The 18,333-nt window shown below is 48.0% G+C and overlaps 2 protein-coding genes across 3 annotated transcripts in view; both read left to right on the plus strand.

Moving 5' to 3' along the window:
* The window catches only part of ANKRD39 (ankyrin repeat domain 39), a 320,177-nt gene that overhangs the window by 6,072 nt on the left and 295,772 nt on the right, over window positions 1-18,333 (plus strand). The gene's annotated exons all lie outside the window — the stretch shown is intronic.
* Window positions 1,198-16,078, plus strand: ACTR1B (actin related protein 1B). Of its 2 annotated transcripts, none has more exons than XM_083456634.1 (11): window positions 1,198-1,506; window positions 6,069-6,133; window positions 6,310-6,385; window positions 7,556-7,681; window positions 9,054-9,178; window positions 9,596-9,812; window positions 10,690-10,782; window positions 11,063-11,237; window positions 13,172-13,233; window positions 13,589-13,629; window positions 14,068-16,078. In XM_083456634.1, the coding sequence occupies exons 1-11, from the start codon at window positions 1,459-1,461 to the stop codon at window positions 14,168-14,170; spliced, it is 1,131 nt and encodes a 376-aa protein (XP_083312760.1). In that variant the 5' UTR covers window positions 1,198-1,458; the 3' UTR covers window positions 14,171-16,078. The 2 variants fall into 2 exon arrangements, with proteins under 2 accessions (XP_083312760.1, XP_083312759.1); XM_083456633.1 differs by lacking the exon at window positions 1,198-1,506 and adding an exon at window positions 3,858-5,486 and having other exon boundaries at window positions 5,578-6,133.

Consider the following 18,333-nt stretch of genomic DNA (forward strand, 5'->3'; position numbering starts at 1 on the left):
CTTTGCTGTTCTCCTGGTACTGTTTGCCCCGCGTTCCTGGCTGCACACCGTAAGGTTGCGCGTATAAACTTCATGGTCAGAATTGGGGTGTGTGTGGCTTATATTCAGGCCAATACGGAGAAAACAGCAAAGACCTGATGAAGAGAGTACAGCAGAGGTTATATTTTCTGAGAATCTTCCGGAAAAACAATCTCTCAAAGGACCTGTTGATGGCATTTTACCATTGTATTGTGGAGAGTGTATTAACTTATGGTCTGTGCGTGTGGTTTGGGAGCTGCATGGTCGGGGGGGGGGGGGGAATGCTGTCCAGCGTTGTAAAGACTGCGGAGAGAATAATTGGGTGCCCTCTTCCCACCTTGGAGCAAATATATGCTTCCAGGTGCCATAAGAAAGCTGCAGAGATAGTGCAGGATAGTGCACACCCCGGAAATGATCTCTTTCAGCTTCTGCCTTCTGGAAGAAGGTCCAGGGTTATAAAGACTAGGACTAGCCGCCTGAGAAACAGTTTCTACCCTATTGTGATTTTGGTTTTAAACGCATTGTAAGGAGTCTGTATGGGAGTATATTGTATTTAAAAATGGGGTATCAGAGTTTTTAGGGGGCTTTCAAGGAACCAGGCAGAGGGTGTTGCTCTTGTGCTCGTGTCCTGCTCCCTGGTTTCCCACGGGCACCTGCTTGGCCACTCTGAGTAGGGGATGCTGGACTAGATGGATGGGCCATTATGGGCCCGGTGCAGCAGATGCTTATGTTTATTTTTTTGCGGGGGGCGGGCGGGGCGGACACGAACACTGGATGACCTGCTTCTTAGCCATGGCAACCTCTTTCTTGTGAGAGTGCGACCTGTCGCTGACCTCCTTTATCATCTATACTTTGTCAAGGGCTGCATCAACACCATCATTTTCTGACACGTAACGTGTGAGTGCGTCGCCGGTAAAGCAGTAGCTCACTCGACTACCCATTCGCAATCCTGACCTCAGCATATTTCCATGAAAGCAAACCCTTATGTTTCCCCCCGGGATTTACTTCCGAGGAGGCAGCCGCAACACCCAGTGCGGACTCGCCTCAGGCAGATCAGGGCGGGGAGCAAAGCGACGCCTCTGGCCCTTTAAGAGCCGCGCTATGACATCACTCCCCCTTCCCCGCTCCCTCCCGCAGCGTGCCCGCTCCACTAAGCTTGATGCGGAAGACTCGCCCCTCGCAGCCGAGCGGGCCAATAGCTTGGCAGCTGTCAAGGCCGGAGCCGCACCCGGGCCGGCGCATCTCCGGCTTGTTGGCGGCTGTCGGGGGTTCCGATTGGGCGAGGGAGCGTGAAGCGGCGCTTGGTCCCGCCTCCCTCCGCGGCGGACACGGGCAGCGGGCTGGGTTGCGCCGCACTGGGTGGTGGTTCCCGGGCCACGGCAGCGGCGGCGCATCGCGGAGTCCTGGGCCCGGCTTGGCCCCGCGGCGGCGGCCCCGGCCATGGAGTCCTACGATATCATCGCCAACCAGCCCGTGGTGATTGACAACGTAAGCGGGGCGGGCGGCGGGGCCGGGAGCGCGGGCGGCGGCGGAGGAGCCGGGGCCGGGTGGGGCCTGGGGGCCTGCGCGGGCGGACGCGCCCCGCCCGGCCCCGATCCCGGCGAGTCGGCTGGACGAGCCCGGCTTCAGAAAGGCCAGCGCGGGCCTGAACCCCCTCAGCCTCGGAGGAGGAGCGGGCCGTCGGGCCCCGTTAAAAAGAAAAGGCGCTGTTCGCAGCCCGGGCTCTTGCTATTCAGTGCCCGTTGCGAGGTGGGGGTGGAGGGCCTTGTTGCTGCTGCCCGAAGAGAGTCTCGCCAAGGAGAGCAGGAGCCGAGGATCGTGGCCCCGCTTCCCTCCCGCTGCCCGCCAGACTTAAGAACAGCAGCAGCAGCACCTGCTAGACGAGGCCCAGGGCCTCTCTGGGGATGTTGTGGGACTGCAACTCCCATCAGGCCAGACCATTTGCGGGTAAGGGCTGATAGGAGGTGTAGTCAACAATGTCTGAGGGAGCCGCCTTTTTGGCTGCCCCTGGCTTTTCTGTGCAAGCCAACAAGCAAGTCATGAAGGGACCAGCTCTCCTGTTCTCCAGTGCTGAAGAGTTTAGGGGACTCAGATCCTGAAAATGGCACATAGCCATCATGGTCATGTAACATATTTATTTTTTGTTTTAGATGTTTTCAAGGTAAGGATTGCAAAGCAAGACACATAAAATCATTAAAACAGTAAATTGCATTTATAGTGTTGGGAAACCCCTTGCTTTACATGCATTCTTTAAAACCAGGTTTGAATTCCTGTTAAAAGGATCAAGTTAGCAAATGATTGGAAAGGGTCTCTGCCTGAAAGTCTGGAGAGAGAGAATTGGACTAAGAAGGATCTAGGATTTTTGTCTTCACAACTGGAATATCTGCTATGGGAATTGAATCTGGAGGATTCTCATGGCACTTCTGTTTGTTTTACAAAATAATACTTAAGTCTGAATTGTATTATCAATCATTACTAAACCATTCCTTATAGTGCTGTTGTTGCCGTTATTGCTGTTGTACAGCACATTCTATTAAGAAGTTATCATGCTTAGTTATTAAGTTGTGTAATAACTTTGTTGTTGATACTAGCTTTTGGTGATTAGGACTAAAAGTAACTTTGCATTCTTAGCGCTTGGCATTCTTAGCAGCATCTTTCCTCTCCATATTAGTAGTAGTAGTAGTAAGGTAAAGGGACCCCTGACCATTAGGTCCAGTCACAATCAACTCCGGGGTTGCGGCGCTCATCTCCCTTTATTGGCCAAGGGAGCCGGCATACAGCTTCGCAGTAGTAGTAATAATAATTTTATTATTTATACCACACCCATCTGGCTGGGTTTCCTCAGCCACTCTTGGCGGCTTACAGCACATAAAAAATTGTAAAACATTAGACATAAAAATTTTCCCTAAGCAGAACTGCCTTTGGATGTCTTCTAAAAGTCAGATAGTTGTTTATTTCCTTGACATCCGATGGAAGGGCGTTCCACAGGGCGGGCGCAACTACCAAGAAGGCCCTCTGCCTGGTTCTTTGTAACTTCATTTATTGCAGTGAAAGAACTGCCAGAAGGCCCTCGGTGCTAGACCTCAGTGTCCGGGCAGAATGATAGAGGTGGAGATGCTCCTTCAGGTATACAGGACCGAGGCCATTTAGGGCTTTAAAGGTCAGCACCAACACTTTGTAAGAATATAGTGGGTGGAACCCAACATTGTGGGAGTGGACTTCCACTCATGCAGTGGGAATTTATCCTTTTCCCACCTCCTCAACCCTCCAAACACTGCTGTAGCCATCTAGAGCAGATTTTGAGGGCACATGGGAGACAAGTGGAGAGGAGAAGAAGGTGAAGCCCCATTGCTTGAGCAGCATCGGATGTCACATCCCACAATATAAACGGCAGCCGAAAATCTGTCACTTAGGTAGGTCACCTCAGCCAGCTTACTTGAAGGCTTAACTATATTGTCGCTTACTACTCTTGCATTCACCGTTTGTAGGAATCATAATATGTAAAAAATAAAGAAGGAAAACAAGTGCAAAAAATAATGATACCATACCTTGTATACCATACCATGCCCTTTATCTCTGAGACTCTGAATTTCTGATTTTTTTGCACCATAGCTCATAAACTTCTTTTCCACCCCAGGGTCATTCCAGACCCAATGTCTTTATTCAAACCCTGCATAGCCCCATTGTTCCTAGAGGGGTCAATATCAACCACTTTCAGTGACCCTGGTTGAGATGCTCCTCACTGCGAGAAGTAAAGGGAACCAGCCAGAAGGACTTCTCAGTAGTGGCCCCTCCTTGTGGAATGCCCCCTCCCTCAGATGTCAAAGAAATAAACAATTATATGACTTTTAGAAGACATCTGCAGGCAGCCCTGTATAGGGAATTTTTAAATGTTTGATGTTTTACTGTGTTTTATGTTTTGTTGAAAGCCACCCAGAGTGGCTGGAGCAACTCAGTCAGATGGGTGGATGATGATGATGATTATATTTGCAGTTATCATCTATTCATTATTGCTAAAGACCTTATGAATGGAAAATGTACCCCAGAAAAATAAAGATTGGAACTATTTTCAGAAAATTTTCCAGTTTGGATTTGTTTTCACAGAAAATTTTCCACTGCGTATGCATGTCATGTATGGAGAAAAATTGTGTAGGTATTGAATCTTGTCAGAGGTGGAGATGCGATGTAATGCGGCGGCAAAACTGTGGACGTCCTCTTTTTTGTCTGATGGCTGTCTAGCGATGGTTTCCAACACTATAAAGGCAAATTTTGCCTGAAAGAATCCTTATATATACTGACCAAACTCTGGATTTTCCAAAGTACTGCCATCTGGAGTCCATTCTTCAGCTTTGAGATGACATGTGCTCACTAGCTGTACTTTCCAGAAACAATGGAAGACATTTTTGTTTTGAAAAGTTTTCCAGGTAGACAAAAAGCTCTCTGCCTTCGGTATTAATTTTGTATTTATTGCTTTTAAACTTGTTTTCTGTACTCCTTTAAAAACTATGTTTAGCTGTTTGGGGGTATGTTTGTTGAAGATTTAACTTGTAGGAGCGTTCATAGTCTTGGGAATGGAAAGGTGCCTGGAGAATTCCCTGTCTGCAGTGTTTCCAGGCTCCCCATGTTCCTTTCGGATAAAAGTACAAGTACAAGAAGAGGAACACAGAAGAAGGGTCTGGCATTGGATTTTCTAGGAAAGTGACTTTGCTGATGGCGCTTGTCTTCCGATAGCTCTTGTCTTCGGACTGTTTTCCGTGTAAAGGTCTTTGGCCTGTTTATGCCCATTGCTGGGGTGTGTCTGTGAAAGAGACTTGCTTATTCATGCTGCGAAGAAATAATTAGGAACAGGAATGAGAGCAGCCCAGCCTCATAGCTGCTTTTGGAGGCCGGCAAGACTAGTCAGCTGAGCTGCTACATGATCCTCCAGGATGGGCACAGTAGGGTTTTTCACTGACCGCTATTCACTTTGGGGGGCACTTGTTCTCTTTTCATTCATGGAAGGTGCTGAATCGTGGGCCTTGTCACTAGGCCGGGGTGGGGGGACTGGCTGCCTTTCTACACAGCCATTGGGAATCTTTGTCATTGGCCTGGAGAACTAAGAGGCAGATCTTGTGACTGAAAGAAAATCAGGCTCAACTTCTATTCTTGGTTTGGATTCTTGCGCCATGGGAAGTTATTTCCCTGCACTCCCTCTGCCTTGGCTTCCACATTTCTGAGATGAAGCAGTGATTTTGACCCTTTGGGAGTGGGGCCAGAGGGCAATCTAATCAGGGTCTTAAACTCAGCTTTCCAGGGTTTTGGAGGCAGACCTCTGATCTGAGATCTCTTAATCTTGTCTGCAGCCCTTCCTCTTTTAATTGCCTTTAATTTGGCTTGGAGGAAGCTGTGGGCGGCCACAGTCTATGCCCCCATGGGGTTGTAATTGGTATGGGCCTTGGCCTTGGTTTTACAGAGTGGTTTGGTTCCAGGCCTCTTGAGTGAGATGGGCGCACAACCCTAGAGTCTGTCAAGACTGGCCCGCACGGGCAGGGGTACCTTTACCTTTACCTTTGGTTCCAGCAGGCTAGGAATTTTGGTACTAAGCCCTACTCATGAAAAACATATGATGCTACATCATACCCCGTATCCCAGAAATGTCATCTCTGACCAGTAATGTTCTCTGGATTCTCAGGCCATGATCATCCCCAGCCTTTTGCGTAACTGGAGATCCCAGGGACTTCAGCATGCTGTGTGAAGCATGGAGTCAGTCACTGAGTTATGGTCCTTCCCATTCGTAATGTTGGAAGGAAAGGACTTATGTGAGGCATTTGTATGCCTCAAGTGCTTTGCAAGTTATGTGCATGTTATCTTTCAATCTGTGGTGACTCAGGAACTAAATAGAAGCTGAAAGGTGACTTAAACCCAAAAGAGGAATGGAGCTCATGGTGTAAGTTTTGAAGTAATGGCTGCTGGTCAGTCCTCATGAGTTTTAGGAAATGTTTCTCAGACTTTGTCTTGCACTGAAAAGTCTTTTCCCTTTCTCTCTTAACTGGTTTTTCTTCTTTCTTCAGGGTTCCGGTGTGGTCAAGGCTGGTTTTGCTGGAGATCAGATCCCCAAATACTGCTTCCCAAACTAGTGAGTGTTGCTGTGATACTTGATTGATTGCCTCATCAGTAATAAAGTGTGGTAGTTTTTGAAGACAATATGTGCTTAGTGAGGCTTTGTTTTTGTTTTGTTTTAAATTCACTTGCCATGGTTCATAACTCTCAACCTGGCAGTGTAGACGGATAATCACTCTTTTTTCTTGTCAGTGTGGGCCGTCCAAAACATGTCCGGGTTATGGCTGGGGCGCTGGAAGGAGACCTTTTCATTGGACCCAAAGCAGAGGTAAAGTTCACCTTGCCTCTGTGTGTGTTTGGGGGGGGGGTGTTGACTCCCTATTTTGTGTGTGTTCCCTTTGCATTTGACAGAAACATTTTGTAGCCGTCATCCCGTAGGGTTGTAGCTAACAAAGTCCCACTTGAAGTAGAAAGATCATTAAGAACATAGATAATTGGGCGTGTGATGGATATACATGCCTGCCTGCTGCAAAGGTTGTGGGTGTTGCACATTGCCTAGATAGCCTAGTAGAGAGTGCTGGGGAGGAGCTAGTGGCACATGTTGGTATTAATAACATGGGGAAATGTAGTCATGAGATCCTGGAAGCCAAATTTAGGTCTCTGGTAGGATGCTGGAGGCTGGGACCTCCAAGGTAACTTTCTCTGAAATGCTGCTGGTTCCATGTGCAGCACTAACTGTAGTTTCAATGAGTGGATGAGTCAGTGGTGTCGAGAGGAGGAGTTGGGTTTGTTGGGCATTGGGGACTATTGTGAGGGAAGCCAGGCCTGTACAAAAGGAACAGGCTCCACTTGAGCCAGGATAGAAACAGACTGCTGGTGCCCAAAATGAAAAAAGGTGGCAGAGCAGTTTTAAAACTGATTGGCATTGTGTGGTGGGGGGCTGACAGGAGCGGAGGAGGGTCTGGCTCAGAACAAATCTCCCTTAGGATGAAGAACATAAAACTGATGAAAATTTAAATGGGGTGGCATAGAACAAGGCACTGTGAGTGCAGGGGCACAGGATGGCAGCTCAGAGAGACCAAAGCACCACAGTTAAAATGCAAGAGACTTGGAAGAGAGAGCCTGTCCAGATGTGTGCAAGCTCTAAGGTTAGAAGACTCCTGGCCAAGATGGGCAAACCAGAGTGCTGGGTCTTAGCAGACAGCACCGATATAGTGGGGATAACGGCATCCTGGTGGAGTGCAGAGAACCAGGAGGACACAGTTACCTCCACATGTAAACTCTATAGGAAAGACATACCGGAGGGAGTGTCACTCTGTATGTCAAAGAAGGCATTGAGTCCAGCAAGCTAGAAATCCCCAAAGGGGCAGGCTCCCCGACAGAAGCATTGTGGGTTGTGATACTGCACCCCAAAGCCATTGAGTACCGGGGACATGCCATTATCCTCCTGATCAAAATGCTCTTGCTCCAACACATTGCTTACTCTTTCCTTGCGCAGGAGCATAGAGGATTGTTATCTATCCGGTATCCCATGGAACACGGCATTGTCCGGGACTGGAATGACATGGAGAGGATCTGGCAGTATGTTTATTCCAAAGATCAGCTGCAGACGTTCTCAGAAGAGGTAATAGTTGCAAGAACAATGCTTCTAGCCAGCCTTTGAATATTAGCATTAGGTGGGGGGCTGGGAAATTGCATTTGCTGTACCTTTATGTGACACTTCCTCTTAGCTGCTGTTTTAGACAGTTACAATGCAGGCAGTCCAGGGGTGAGGTGTGAATTCATTAAGGAAATCTACATCCCCCCTCCTCATAGTAAGTTGAGTACTGCTGCTTTGGCTTGTGATTCTCTTGCTTGCTTCCCAGTTCGGAGCCTGGTCAAGGGCCAAAAGGAAACATGAGTGATGATGCTCTCAAACTCTCCTCCTGCCAAAATAGGGTCATGGGAAACATGGTGGAAATCCCTTTCACCTGTAAGCTGTGAGCCTGCACAATCTCTGAGGCAAAAGGCAGCCTTGGGATAGATGTGGCTGGAAGGTGACTATCTTCTACTGTCAGTCCTGGAGAGTGTTATTACTGATCCATTGGGTGACCTTCACAGTCTGATCCTTCATGCCTTGAGGAGGACCTTCTTCTGTACGAACCTCTCCGGCCACAAGAGGCCTTGAGGAGGCAGTCTTGCTCACATTGGGGACGGAGGACTGCTTGATGAGCATTAAAAGTCCAGCTTCTTTCTGCATCAGCAATGTGGTGCTCTCTGGGAGCTTGGCAGGGCATGCCTGGCTTTTTCCAGGCCTATGACTGTTAACCCTTCCTAGGAAAATAGTTTCTGGCTGGTGTTTTTTTGGTGCCTGTCAACGAGACGCCAAATTTCTTAATTTTCTGTGTTTAACTTGTGGACTTTTAATCTCTTTAACTCAAGGGGAAAAGAACTAGAGGCATATCTTAACAGAGAATTAAACCTTCACCCTATCCCTGGAAAGATGTTTGTCGTTCCCTGCAAGTTGATTCTCAGAAGGAAACCTTGAATTCCTTCTGGGGTGGGCAGATATGAAGGTGCTTCACCCTCTGGGTCTTTGTTCTGGTTCTTTACTAATCCTGAAGAAAGGCAGCAGCCACACTTCTGGCTGTTGTGATGCAGGTCTGCTGGGAAGTTGAGGAGACTTGGAGGGAGGGACACTGTATTCCGCAACATCAGTGGATCAAATTATTCCTGGAGAAGAGCGGTTTGATAGAAAGGTCAACAGAACATTTAACAGCTCCCTCAGTTTTAATGGATGTGCTGCATTTAGCATTTTAATGTGTGTATCATTTTAGGAGCCAACAGCTTCTAGTAGCAAAACCAGAGCATCACTTCCTGAAGGGGCTTCTGTGAGGGCAGCTTAGCAGAACTTGGAGCAGGCTACCAGGAAAGAGTGTGTGGTCCTCCTCCAGTGAATAGCATGTGGGCATTCAGCCAGTTTCCCCCACGACTGTCACTTCCTGCTTTCCTTCCAGCATCCAGTTCTCCTGACAGAAGCCCCGCTAAACCCCAGCAAAAATCGAGAGAAGGCCGCCGAGGTTTTCTTTGAGACTTTCAACGTTCCAGCTCTTTTCATCTCCATGCAAGCTGTCCTCAGCCTGTGAGTATCCAGCCTGCTGGAAGGTTGGGGAGGTGGTTGCTTCTGGCATTGCTTCACTGTGATGACCAGAAGACTTTGGGTACTTTTCTCTTCTGAGCCTAATCTGTTTCCTGTGCTCTGGAGGGCCATGGCCAGACTAAGAACATAGGAAAAGCCTGTCTGTTGGATCAGGCCAAAGGCTCATTTAGTCATTTTGTAGTTCCCAGCATACTGCCTCCGACGGTGGCAGTAGAAAGCTGTTATGGCTAGTGGCCATTCATAGCCGTGTCCGTCATGAATTTGTCTAATTCCCTTTTCTACCCATCCAAATTGGTGGCTGTTGCTGCATCTTGTGAGAGCACATGCCATAGTTGTTTGAAGAAGTCCTGGACTAATTACCCTTCTTGTTTCCCTCTGCTCTCTCTCTCTCTCTCTAAGCTACGCCACGGGCCGCACTACAGGGGTGGTGCTGGACGCAGGGGATGGAGTGACACATGCGGTCCCCATCTACGAGGGCTTTGCCATGCCTCACTCGATCATGCGCGTAGACATTGCTGGGCGAGACGTCTCCCGTTACCTCCGTCTGCTGCTACGGAAAGAGGGCTATGACTTCCACACCTCAGCTGAGTTTGAAGTCGTGAAGACAATAAAGGAGGTGAGGTTGGGGCAGATGGATACATGCCTGCCAGGGGGGGCGGGGATATCCTGCTCCTGCCGAGAGACAGTCCTAGGATTTAAATAAGGTGTTTTTGGTTACTGAGCAGCACACTGGACTAGACCTCTAAATTGTTAAAAATCTAGTTCCAGGTGACCCCTGTCTTTAAACACTCCTCTGTAGAATTGGAGCAGTAACTGGCCAATTGATTCAGAGAATGTTTCATAAGAGCCTTGTAAATCAGAAAGAGGGTATGGTTGAGCAGTGCTAGGACAGTCTTCCCAGCTAGATAGTGCCAAGTCTGGTTCTTAAACTAGTGCATTTTCAGTTTACATCTGAGGTCGCAATGATCTTAAAAGAGAAAAGTTCTGATGAACCAGGGGTTTCTTTTTGACATTTCCATCATATACTGAAGAGACAAGCAACTCTTGAGTTTAATGAGTCAAAACTGTGTGCTTCTTAAGCAGTGCGACCACCTGTAGTCAATTTTTCACATTCTGTATCCATCCTCAGGTATATGTATACAACTTTTCAGAGCTGTAGCCATGGAAGACAAATGCAGGAGCTAGGAAGTTCTTGAAGCAATTTGCTACATGCTGTCCATAAAATAAGACAATGTGGTTGTCTGCAGAGAGCAAGAGAACCAGGATAGTTCGCTAATTTGGGTGAACTATCCTGGATTGGGTTGTAGTATGAGATTGTGCAAGATAACTGGTCTATGTCATGATCGAAAGTGCATCTGCAGAGGGGAGGCTTGAATTCTGGCCCTCTGTCCAGTTAGCTCGCTGTGGGCCTGGGTGGGTGGAGCTGCCAGGAGTTCTTCTAGCAAGTGGCTTCCAGTACCCAGCTGCCTCACATGCTGCCTTCCTCCTTGCAGAGAGCTTGTTACTTGTCCATCAACCCTCAGAAGGATGAGGCCCTGGAGACAGAGAAGGTGCAGTACACGCTGCCTGATGGAAGCACTTTAGATGTAAGTTTTTGAACTGGAAAAGGGGTCTTGCAGGAAATCTTGAGGTTTGGGGCTTCTTCACATTGCATTTTGCAGTAGAGGTGTTTGCAATTATTTCTGGAGAAGTTTTGCAACGTTCATGCTGTGTACAAGAAGGTGGTTGACACAAACCTCTCACAGTCATGCAGAACCCCCTAGTGACAAAAAGACTGTCTTTTGAATGCTGTAGCTGTTGTGGGTTGAAGTAGAGCTTATTTGTCCCCTTGCCCTACTTTGATTGGCACTGTGGCTTTCCTGGCAGGTTGGTCCATCCCGGTTCCGAGCCCCTGAGCTGCTGTTCCAGCCGGACTTAATAGGAGATGAAAGCGAGGGGATCCATGAAGTGCTAGCATTTGCTATTCAGAAATCTGACATGGACCTGCGGCGGACATTATTTGGGAATATTGTTCTGTCTGGAGGATCTACACTTTTTAAAGGTATGGGGGCTCCCCAGAAGAGGTAGAGAGCTTGTTTGTCTTATAAGAGGAGGCTGCTTCACACCATGAATTGTCAGGTAGTCCAACTAGCTGCATATGGTCTATTCTTATTGGGAGAGGCCTGAATGAAAGGTTCTCAGCCTGTGAGTGAACTCTGGTTGAGACTGTGGAGAACCATTGCCAGTCAGATCCTGCAGGAGATCTGTTTTAGCTGAGGAATGAATGCTAGGAATGGAACTTGGGACCTTGTGTATGTAAAGCATGTATCATTCCAGTGAGCTCTTGATGTGTGTAGGAGACAAAGTGCTGATATTAAGAGGCTGGGTTTCTGACCATAGTCTTCCTCTGTGCCCTCTCTTGCTGCCCTGTTTTGTGTGAAAGCTTCAAAGCTTGCACTGTTAAAACCTCTGGCACACCCAGTCTCATGCCCTGCTTTCAGCCGAGCATGTAACTCTTGGGATGAGTCTCTGCTTCTTCCTGTGTCAGTACATATCCAAGTCCCCTCTGCACTTCCCAGTCCTCTGGAGGACCATTTTTGCCCTGAAAAACAGGTGTACATTGCAGACGATCAAGCACCAGGCTCTTGGAACCCTTCAAGCAAGATGACTTCAGGAAGATGTGTTAACCTGGAAGAGGGAGGGGTGTTAAAAACTACAATTTTACTGGTCTACCCCCAATTTATTTGGCGTTTCCTACAAATCAAGAATAGTGTTGGTATTGTGAGGAGCCCTAGCAATTACTTAACACTTAACACTTAAAGGAGTCCTGTTCCACACACCCAAAGGTGGTGGCGAGGAGGAGCATATGTAGAACATTAGGTTTCCAGTGGAGGCCAAATTAACCCAGTTAACTTTGGATGGAAGCTAATTGTGAATAACTTCTGGGACTCAAAAAGCTTCCTACCCGCTTCCCCAGAGTGAGTTGTCTTATAGCAGAATCTGCCAACACAGCAGTTAAATTGGAGATTGGTAGATCTTCATGGGCACCCGAGCTGCTAAATGGGGCAGGGTATACAGTATATCCAAAGTGTGCAGGGATACTAGATAAATATCTAAATATTAGTACATGAAGAGGAATGAATATGCACACAATACAAACATGCAGACAAACTTGGATCAGGATTCTACAGTCTATTTCATCTAACTGCATGTGAATCAATGTTAAGGCAAGACAAGAAGTGTGCAATTGCCCCAAGCGGAGGGCAGTGCCCCTATTACAATATTAATATTTTTTGTGGGATGCAGGGAAGTGATTACCAGAAACGCCATCCAGGCTTTCTCTGGCTTTTGTGTCTTAGGCAAATACTGTCTTAGTTTTTCTTTTCCCTTTCTGAAAGCCAGAGAGTGAATGGCTTTTTTGTTTTAACGAAACAAGTTCAATGTCATATTTGGGAATCAGAATTGTGGCTTCCCCCAGGCCCTGTTCTCTACAGATTCCGAGTGTGTTTACTTTATTTATACAATACCTATTCCACTTTTTATATAACACATTCAGAGTGATTCATGAGAATATCAGAACAAAGCATTAAAACAGTTTCTAAAGGATGGGAGGTGGAACAAAGAATAAAAAAGATCCATAAAATAGCAGAAAGCAATCATTGAAAGCAGTTTGCATCCATCACTCACAAAGAGCCTCAGAAAATAAGGTCTTCACTTGAGCTTTAGACAAGAAGAGTTTGTGCCTGCCAAACCTGGCCAGGGAAACAAAAGTTGCCACCACCACCACCTGGCCTGTGAAGGGGCGGAAGGACGGGGACATTTCTGCTGTGAAGAGATGCTGAAAAGCTAACTGTGTCCAGTCCTTTTTGGGATTAGCATTGGAACGATGAGGCACTGATGTTTGGGATGTACCAACATGAAATGTAGTCGATACTTGACCTCTGTGGTACAGCGTCTTGAACTCTAAGCTTCCTCACTTGTCTCTCAACTCCTCAGGTTTTGGAGACCGGCTGCTCAGCGAGGTGAAGAAACTTGCTCCAAAAGATGTCAAAATTAAGGTGAGGCTTTGGAGGAACTCCGGGCCCCAAGGCAGTTTGTGTGCAGTGACCATGGTGGGTGGAGGAGGAGCAGGAGAGTGATCTGGTTTCCAATACACTCTCCATAACGAAGGCTGGCAACTCGCTCTTTAAAGGGAAACACAAAGTGTCTGAATTTTCTTAAGTTGCTAAGCTCTGTACTTACAAAGGCAAGGATCTCCAGATGTTTGAAATAATGTGTTTCCAGCATCTTAGCAGGTGATGTTCCAGGGGAAGGAGGGGTTGGGCTCTGGTGCTCAGAAGGGCAGTTCCTGTGTGCGCATGTACCCTTGTTCCCCAGAGGTTGTGTCTCTGATTTGTGCTTTCTTCCTTGCAGATCTCTGCACCTCAGGAGAGATTATACTCCACGTGGATTGGGTAAGAGCATTCTGCAGGGAGGGATAAAAACAACTCTGGCACCTCGCATCAGGTGCTCCTATTGGGCTTAACAAAATTGGTCAAGTTGTCCTTAGTGCACTGAGGCCTCCACAGAAAGAGAGGGCTGTGATGTAGAGGCTTTTTCTCAGCACAGGGAGCCTGATACTGCAGCATGAACTTGGGTTGGGTGAAGCAGCTCCTGTTGTTCCATCTGGAAAGTTCTCCTGTGCTTGGGTTAGTTTCAGAAAATGAACTGGCTCCAAGTTGTGAGTGGCAGTGGAGCCGTATGTCCTGGATCAGGAGCGAGGGTTATACCATCTCTGGTGGGCATTCTCTGTGCGGCAATTGCATCGGTGGGCGGGCCCTTCGTTTCTCCTCTGTTTGCATGCCTTGCTTCCTTTGGCCAGGCCTGCTGATTCTGTGCTCTTTCCCCCACAGTGGCTCTATTCTCGCCTCCCTGGACACGTTCAAGAAGATGTGGGTGTCCAAGAAGGAGTATGAAGAGGACGGGAGCCGGGCCATCCATCGGAAGACATTCTAGGGCAGGGGCGGGGGGGCAGGGCAGCAGCAAGGCAGCTGGTGCCTGTGGGCGACTCATCCAGGTTGTGTCTTTTTTTCTCTTAACCCTTACTTGTCCAGGGCTGCTGCATCCCTGCTGGCTGGGGCCAATTCCTGCCTTCCTCCCAGGCCTCACGCTTTCCTGTCTTAGTGCCCTGTCCGATGCATGTTGCTAGCACGCACCCCCTTGGGAGGGAGGTGCAGCTGTATTTCGAGGCCTTGGCTGTGGTGGAGGAGGGCAGCGGCCCCAGCCAGGAAGGAATCTCAAGCTCCATTCCACTTTCTAATCTGTTCCATGAGCCTCACTGCTGCTTTGACCTGGTGCTCATTGTGCCTGTCAGCTGGTAGGAAGGCTGGTTTTTTCCCCTGAGCAGGGAGCTGTTGTGCGGCCTCTGGCTGCCCTGCCCTTAGGGAAAGGTGCCTGCCTGCCTGCTCCACGGTTTGTTGCGGAAATCTCAAACGTTCAGATGCCCCCCAAAAGGAATAAATCAGTTTGTTGATGTGGCTGCCTGCGGCAGCTGCATTGCCTGCCTAAAGCATAGGAAAGGTGTAGGCCAGGAGGTGCTATCGTCCCCCTCAAGTTCCCCTGCCTTTTGAGTGGCCGTGTCTGCCAAGCAGTCTTCAGCCTGCTTCTCGGAGAGGTCCTCCTGGCAGGGCCTCACTCAGGGCTCAGTGCCAAGGTGTTTCAAGGAGGGCTGAGGAACTCTTGCCTCAGTGCAACCCACCTGCCCCGCTCTCATGGACTGCCAGATTTGGTAAGAAAGAGGATCTTGGTTACCTCTTGGAGTAAGAGGTATAGGAAGGGAAATAGGGCAGGGGTCTCTCCCCACCGTCTCTGCCCTGTCCTGTCCCAGGGGAGTAGGGTCAGCATGCTGTTAGTTTCAGTTAGAAGTCTGTGAGGCAGCAGGAGATAGAAGAGTCCAGCCGTGACATCTTCTGGGCCTGGTGGCTTCTGCAGTGTGGCCTAGCCAGCTTTGAAGGGACTATCTGTGATGGCAGAGGAGGAGGAAGATTGTCTGTGCTTCCCCCTTTTGAGAGTTGATCTGCTCATGTATTGCAAGAGAATGTTGCGAACTGGCTATTGGACAAGACAGGATGGGATGACCGCAGTTGGAGGGGCCTGCAAACCCTTTCTCCAGGCCTAGCACTCTGCTGGAGTCCGAGTCAGGGGGAAGATAAGGAGGAATACTCTCACCTGTCTTTTAAGCTACCACACTTACAGGTGCGCCCTGCATCTCCAGCTTGCCCCTCTTGGGAGTGCCTGCTCCTCTCGCTGGGCTGTACTCCCCTCCCCCTGCACCCCTTTTATCCTTCTGATCCCTGTAGGAAACGGTGGCTGGGCCTCCTTGTTCACGGACTCTCTGATGTGCATAGGCTTGACCTAAGGTCCCGATTCTGCTACTGTTCCATTAAAAATTGCCAGGCCATGCTGGGTATGTAGAGAATTGCACTGGGTGGGATTGCAGAACATGGGAGGAGGACTGTCCTGTGGCAGCCAAAGTATATACAAGAGCTAAGATGATGGGAAGCTACTCAGCTGCCTTCTGCTGACTCCAGGTGCATTGCAAAGATAGATGCTCTTTGTAGCCTTGGACTGGAAAGGGTTAAAAACTTTTTTTTAAAGGAAATGAATTAATTTAAGAGACCCCCTGTTGACTGGTGGGCCCATGGCTCCACCCCTCCAAGTGTGTGTATATTGGCTTCTCCATCTTATCGACCTATTGTGATCTTATACCAAATGGAGGCAAGAGCAAAGCCCCCCACCCTCCAAAAAACTATACACCCCCCCCCCCCCGGGCTGCAATGTACAATAACACAGTTGCCTGTATTTTTATTTTGTAAATTCATTATAGTAATAATTATAAATTAACAGCCAGTGGCTTTGCATGGGTCTGAGACTGCTGTCATTGCTCAAAGGTGGTGTGGTGTCTTTACTGTGACTAATTGGGAACAGTGCATACAAGAACGCAGGCAGGATACTTCTGTGGACCCCAATATAAACTAGGAACACATAGGGCTAAATTTACCAGGGCATGTTTTTGAAAAGGTGAAGGGTTAGAGCAAGGACTGAGGTCAAGAGATAGGTGGCTAATGGACAAAATGGCTCTACAGATATCCGATACTGATCCCTCTGCCTTTTCAGTAGACATTGCACGCAAAACAGGTAAAAAGCTGCTTTGAACTGCTGAAGAGAAAGCAAGGTGAAAATACAACCATATGTGTAGACAAAAGCCTTGTCTACACATATGAAAGATGTGTTTTGGTGTAAACTGCTTAAAAGTACGTTTCCCAGTATGTTTCCGAGCACAATTCAAAGTGCTGGTGTTGACCTTTAAAGCCCTAAACGGCCTCGGCCCAGTATACCTGAAGGAGCGTCTCCACCCCCATCGTTCTGCCCAGACGCTGAGGTCCAGCGCCGAGGGCCTTCTGGCGGTTCCCTCATTGCGAGAAGCAAAGCTACAGGGAACCAGGCAGAGGGCCTTCTCGATAGTGGCGTCCGCCTTGTGGAACGCCCTCCCATCAGATGTCAAAGTGATAAACAACTACCTAACATTCAGAAGACATCTTAAGGCAGCCCTGTTCAGGGAACTTTTTAACGTGTGATATTTTAGTGTATTTTTGTTTTCTGTGGAAGCCGCCCAGAGTGGCTGGGGAAACGCAGCCAGATGGGCGGGGTACAAATAATAAATTATTATTATTATAAATTATTATTAAAAGGGGTTCATACTTGTCAGCAGCTTCATAGGCTACTGTATGTGGAAAACATGCTGGGGAGCCAGAATCTCTTACAGCTGTGATAGGCTATATGCAGTTTCAAACCAAGCTGCAGAGATTATATTGTGGCAGACGGAGATGTTCACATGGGCAAAAATGCCTAAAAACCCTTTACTGGGAAAAGGAAACTAAGAACAAATGAGGAAAATTGTGCTAGACAAGATACATCCCCTGCTTTTGTGGTTCTGGAAGAATTCTAATGAAGACACAAAGAGGGAGGGTTGCTTGAAGGAAAGGAACCTGTATTTTCATGGAGCTTTAGAAAGATTACTGAACAGCTTAAGATTTCTTCATAAGTAATGGGAGGGGGGCTTCTCCGAGACATGCATGAGCCATGGGAACCTCTCTCTTGTAGGGGTGGTAATGTGGCCTTCCTGGAACAGCCCAGCTGAATACTGTAGGAATCTTGATGCAGGACTGGGGTTTGAACAATCCCTACAAGACAAAGATGGCTTGGACTGTTAATGTGACCAACAGCAAGTTTCCACATGCTTGGCCAAGAACCCAATCTTAATGAAGAATGTTTTCAATCTTCCATAGGGACTGCTTAAGTATGTCATAATTTTGGAGAATGTTCTCTGAAGCAAGAGAGATGGGGAAATGGCTTGAGCTTAAGATATATTGCTGGATGCCAAAGTGCAACCATCTACCCACGCAAAGCTAAGTTGCTCTTTCAAGCAGCATCAGCAATGACTCTTCCAACTAATCTGTTCCCTTGAAGCCATGGGTCACTTTCCCACCAAGTTTTGCTTGCTTCCCAGCCTTGGATCAGTTAGCTACCACATTTTCTCCTCCTGGTTCCTGGAGGCTAGGCTAAATTGGTCTGTAAGGTAAAAGTAAAGGTAAAGGACCCCTGGATGTTTAAGTCCAGTTAAAGGCAACTACGGGGCATGGTGCTCATCTCGCTTTCAGGCCGAAGAAGCCAGTGTTTGTCCATAGACAGCTTTCTGGGTCATGTGGCCAGCAGGACTAAACCGCTTCTAGTGCAACGGGACACTGACAAGCCAGAGCACATGGAAACGTTGTTTAATTTCCCGCCACAGTGGTACCTATTTATCTACTTGCTATTAGTGTGTTATCAAACTGGTTGTAAGTAGTGTCTGTTCAGCTTTAGAATGCTAAAAATTAGAAAGCTCACGTATCTAGAGATAAAAGAACTAAGGTCGCTGGTAGATTTGTACAGCTGCCCTTTCAAGAGAAGTGACACCCACTTTCCTCCCAGAAGAACTGTACCTCACTCAAAAAAAGGATGGAGGAATACCACCACCCTCTTATGCTCCAGCACAAGAGCAGCTACAGTAAAGAAAAAAAGCTCCAAGGCACACACAGCTAGTTTTAGCAGCTGGGTTAGACCATAAAGAGAGAATTCAT

This window comes from Podarcis tiliguerta, assembly GCF_965153285.1.
Source record: "Podarcis tiliguerta genome assembly, chromosome: 8".
In the NCBI taxonomy this organism is placed as follows: Eukaryota; Metazoa; Chordata; class Lepidosauria; order Squamata; family Lacertidae; genus Podarcis; species Podarcis tiliguerta.